General features: G+C 40.8%; 1 protein-coding gene across 2 annotated transcripts in view; it reads right to left on the minus strand.

The window, feature by feature from the left end:
• Positions 1-966: 966 nt before the first annotated feature.
• Bckdhb (branched chain keto acid dehydrogenase E1 subunit beta) overlaps positions 967-5,634 on the minus strand; it is a 210,217-nt gene continuing 205,549 nt past the window's right edge. For both annotated transcript variants that reach the window (XM_004628271.2, XM_023711987.1), the window contains one exon: positions 967-1,113. In XM_004628271.2, the coding sequence (XP_004628328.1) occupies positions 973-1,113 (141 nt within the window). In that variant the 3' untranslated portion in view covers positions 967-972. The remainder of the gene's footprint in view (positions 1,114-5,634) is intronic.

Below are 5,634 nucleotides of genomic sequence, written 5' to 3' on the forward strand. Positions count from 1 at the left end.
TACTTATTTGTTTATTTGGCACAGCTCAGACTCGTCGCGATGTGCTCCTTCTTTCTCAGCCTTCGCAGTGCTGGGATGACAGGTGCGCACCACCACGCCTGGTTTCCGTGGCTGGCACAGAAAGGCATGCCCGGGGTTCCAGGGCTGGCACAGCGGGCATGCGCTATCTCCCCAGTCCCAGGAAACGTAAAGCATCTGAACCGAACCTACCTATTTTGGAGTATTTCAAAATCAGGTTGTGAGAGAGAACAATTTCTACATTGGAACTCTGAGAAACTAACTTAAGAACTCTTAATAGTGTTCATTTTTGTTAGAGCAACACTCCTGAAGGCTCAATAAGCTTGAGTTTGAAAATCACTATGAAAAAAATTTATTATGTTATAAAAACATTCACTTAACCGTCCAGAAAAGTGAGAACAGAAAAAATGGTGCTCAGGATTTTGGTTCTGGTATATATATATATATATATATATATATATATATATATTTGTTTGTTTTGGTAAAAATTTTCCTTTTACACAATAAAGAGGGATTTTGCTTAAGAAATATTCAATTTCAGAAAAGGGCAAGTTTGGGACTGTTAAGAATCACCACATAAATAACTGCTCTCCAGGTTAATGGTGCTTGAGGGATCATCTTCAAGTAAGAGAAATTAGCCCTTCTCATGAAAAGTAAACATTTCAAACAACATGCAAAGACTAAGGTAAAATATGGACAACCACAGTGCAAGGTATGCTTGATTCCACACTCAATTAACAACACATGGAATGACGTTTTCTATAAATCTTGCGATACAAATGCTCAACGTGTTTCATCTAATGGTAACTATGCTAGTAGAGATTCGACATTCTTTCAGAGGCAAGCGTTTAGTCTGAAAGATGCTGTCTACCAAACAGACTCCCCCAAGGGAACCGCACGTGACGTCAGGGCACCCATTCGAGTCCTCACTGGCGGGCACACCTACCGACGGGGTCAGTAGTTGATCATTTTGCGAAGGGCGTCATAGCACTTCCACTTATCTGGGATGTAAAATGGCTCAAAGATGTGAGGAAACGGCGTGTCGTAGCCACACACTCTAGAAATAGGAGCTTCTAGGTGCAAGAAACATTCTTCCTGCAGGGAGAAATTGAGACGGCCAACTTTAAGAATATGTTTCTATTAATAAAGATAGGACATTGCAACTTAAGATGATTCACGCACTTAAAACACAACTGTATCTAAGGACATCAAAAGTATTTAAATATATTTTTATGTGAACAATGGTAATAGCATGCGAAAATTATCCCAACTTTGCCTAAGATATGTTTTCACACGCAGGAATGCATTTTATGTCTATGTACATATTGCCTCAGGCACAGTAAGGTCACACCAATCGTATTTCCTGTGAACTGAAATGTAAGGCCTGACTGAAACATAACAAAATAGCCACATTAGGTAAATCTGCAGCTCCAAGATCATGATTATCTTTTCTCATTTCCTGTATTTTCCAAATTTTGTAACATGAATATGCATCGCTCGCATAATGAATGCCCAATTCCCTCTCTGATTCAACCACACTCGGCTTCCATCGGACGCGTGGCTGTGGCCGCCCCCCTCGTGGCCTGGCTTTGCAGCTTCCCGAAGCTCCCTGTGCTCTGCCTGGCTGAGCTGTGATCAACCACTCGGGCATCACCCCCCCAGGAAGGCTCCTCGACAGCAGCTCCCCAGGTGCACAGGGGAGGCAGAAGCTGTGCCCAGAGCTCCCCCGGATTAGCTCTGGACGGGGTCTACCATAGTGGCCAAGTTGTGCGTGTCCTCTGAGACACCACGAACTTCATGAGACCGGAGATGCAGTTCAGATATGTAGAATCAAAGCTCCAGTGAAATAGTGTAGCACTTTATTTTTAAGGAGAAAATACTGTTACATAGTAAAAAAAAAAAAAAAAGTCAACTTTTTAAAAATAAAAATTTTAAAGATCTGATCCAAAAAAGATATATGATTAAACTAATGTAATGAAATAATATTAATTTTACCATTTGGAGGTATTCCTGAAATAAAACCTTTGGTTTTAATTTATCCATTTATGTACTGCCCTATTTTACAACAGATTTGAGAAGGCCTAAATGTTTTCATATGTTACAGTATTTTTACATTTTCACTTAGGCAGATTACTTTTACATGAAGAAATCCCGACATTTTATGCTTGACCTCTACCCACTGTGCTATTTTTTTCCCACTGAGAAGTGTACTGGGGCAGAAAAGACATGTGAAGAGGACAAATTTGCTACACAGAGAGTGAATGGGTCATTCCTGGACCTGCTGCTGGCCCAGCCAACGGCTGGGACAGTACCAAATCCCAGACAGGTGCTACGTCTCCTAGCAGCAGGAATCCTCCAAGAACAACCTTAGGATTTTTAAAGCATACAAAGAATCACCTAAGAAATTCCACCACTAATAAGCTGAAACAAGCTGACACACTAGATTGTCTCGATTGCAACAAGTAATTTAACAACCTTTCAACTGTTACTCTGGCTTAACTGAGTTTTGTTCCTTTAGCTGACACTGGCTGTTTCTTTCATTTTTCCTGACTATTGCACTCCTTATAAACTAATTATCCATGGACACTGCAAACGGAGGGAAGGATATGTCACTGACTGCCTTTCACTTTGTGCCTATTATAAAATATAATTGATTCAAACTAGTAACTGGGAAAGCTGGCCCACCTTAAACTGCTTTATCAATGTTTGCAAATTCACGCCCTTCGTATAATGGGACATCATCAAAGGAAGAGAAACATGTTCCCAAGCAGCAGTGGTCCTAAGTCCCCAGGAATGCAGCATCAGGCCTTCCAGGCAGGCACCTGTATGTTCACACGGGTGCAGGAAACTACTGTTGGCAGGTCACGCTTGACCTGTAAAGTATGAGTTGTGAATATCGAGGAAGGAAGAAAAGGCTTCGGACTCTGTACGTATTATTTGAAGATTTATGAGACAGTATAAATGCTGCAATCAAATGACACTATAAAAGGGAAAAGAAGGGTCGGCCAAATATCTCAGTGGATTAAAGTGGGGGTTTCTGAATCAAAAGTCATCATAGTTCAATCCCAGGACCTGCCATGCCAGCCCTGCCTCTGGGGCGCACTGAGATGGTAATTGAGACTGAGCATGGTGGCTCATGCCTGTAATCCCAGCTCTTGGGAGGCTGTAAACAGGTGGATCACTACAAGTCTGATCTAGTAGTGAGACCCTGAACACCCTGTAGACCCTAAAATGCAAAAAAAAAGAAAAGGGAAAAGAATAAAGTAAAAAAATCTCTTTGTGTTAATAAAAGCTTCTCTTTTAATGTCCCAAAAGCTTGTAATGTTAACGATCATGTTCCTGTTCATTACCAGATCTGTAAAATTACAAATCTGTGGAACATCATATCCTGACTCCTGAAATAGACATTGTGCCTCTAGTCACCAAAGCGTACGGACGAACCTTAGATTGCTTCTTCCATGGAGCAATCAGGCAGCTGTTGCTATCAGTGTTGCTCCTCACTGAGTTTATTCTCACACAAGTGATTCACTTGTGAATATATGCTTCTTTGGGTTACATAAAAACAAGACACCTTATCCAGCCTTAATTTTGTCATACAGAAGACACACACACACACACACACACACACACACACACACAGAGGAAAACATATGAATCCCATTGGTACATATGCAGATTAATGTACAAGATTAATGCTGCATAAAGTAACCCTCCATTAGAACCACATGCACTGTAACTATAGCAACCATGTGTTCTGAATTTTCATGACAATTCAGATTAATCATATTCATATGCTCCGCTGGCTGCCTAAGTACACTCATATTTTTAATACTATGATGATTTTTGATTCAGAAACAGTAAGCTGCATGGAACCAAGTAACAACCCAACCCGTGAGGCTGTCAGGAGGATTTTATGTAGGTAGGGGCTAGAATATGGGAGAACTGCATGTGGACCGGTTAAGTCCATGTAGGACAACGACAGACGTGACCATGAAGTTCCCAAGTGACTGCAGTGTAATGCACAGCACTCTCCACAGGAAACCACCCAGGTGGGTATCAAGAGACGCATACCTTAGTTGTTTGGGGTTCCAAATTTTGCCCAGGATCTGGTGAGAAGGAAGAAAGTGAGCCCCAAGCCATCATACTGTAACAACTACGCACGCTCCACTCTGGTATGTGCTTTCACATGCCTCATCTGAGGTCTAAAGTACAATAGATATTCCTCCCAAAACACTCATACAAAATTATGCAAATAATATTTGCATTTGTTTTTCAGTATGCTTTTTTGCAACACAAAAGTGTTTCTAAAATATGCTAATAATATAAATAGTGAGCACTGTTTTGGGTGTTTTAAGCATGGCGCTTAAATGAGTTATATTTTACCTCATTTATATTTAATTTCACAGGTGAGGAAATACAAATGGAGGGAACTGCCCAAGTTAGAATAGCTATGTATAAAGCCAATTACAAAATCTATGTTGTTTTTTTGGTACTGGGGATTGGACTCAAGACCTTGTGCTTGGCAGGCAAGTGCTTATTCTACTGAGCTATCTCCCTGGCCCAAAATCTATGTTCTTAACTACCTCTTCTGTAAATTTCGTATAAGGCCATAGCACCCTGAAGGTGCCCAATCTCATCTTTAGTGAAGTTTAAGGAATCGCTTCTACAAGTAGCAATAGTGAGGGAGTGACATAAGAAAAAAAAAAAAAAGAAAAGAAATAGGAAGAAAGGCTAGTATTGTCAGGGCCTTACAACACAGCCTTAAGGAATGTGACAGGTGAGGTCCACATACATAAGGAAGACAGAGGCTACAACATGTTAAGAAGATGAAAGGATTAAGTTATGCATGAAGGTAGCTCTCAAAGCAATAAACAGATGGTCATGGACACTGGCAACCTGTGCGGGATACTAAATGATTTCAGTAAGCAAGTCAAATTGCTTCGATATTGGCCATCTGGACTGCTCTGCATATTATAACCAGCAAAGGAAGCAATTCACAGTAATGCCAAATCATTAAAATCACACACACAGGCAAAATCACCCACCTCACTGGCATGTTTTCTGTAACAAAAAAAAAAATCTTTTGTACTAGATTTTCTTTTGGAAAACAAAATATCTTGCTGAAATTTTGGAGGTCAGAAATAAAGTCTTATCATATGAGAGCAGAAGAATACAAATTAATAGAATTAGGTAAATACGATTTGACAAATAAAATATTAGTGAGGTTTTTACAAATCAAGAAAATGGCATTCATTTATTTCTATATTGAGAGGAACGTTAAGTGCCGTGACTTGAGTGTGTTGTCCGCTGGAAACTCAGTCCCCAAGTGCAGATGTTGGTGGGTTTGGAAGTAGGGCCTCTGGAGGGTAATTAGGGTTACATGTACTCATGGGGATGGCAGTGGTCACGGCTTCATGGGGCGGGGGGCCTGAGCCAGCACACAGTCTCACCGTGTGTCACACGCACATCGGGGTGCAAAGAAAATCCCTCATCAGATGCCAAGCAGAAGATGCTGGGCTTCCCAGACACCAGGAGCAAGGGCCAAACAAACTTCTACTTTTTACTATAAGTAGTGGCCGGTATTTTGTTACTGCAAGAGAAAATGGACCAAGAAAA

The sequence above is a fragment of the Octodon degus genome, unplaced genomic scaffold (assembly GCF_000260255.1).
Source record: "Octodon degus isolate 3935 unplaced genomic scaffold, OctDeg1.0 scaffold00022, whole genome shotgun sequence".
Taxonomy (NCBI): Eukaryota; Metazoa; Chordata; class Mammalia; order Rodentia; family Octodontidae; genus Octodon; species Octodon degus.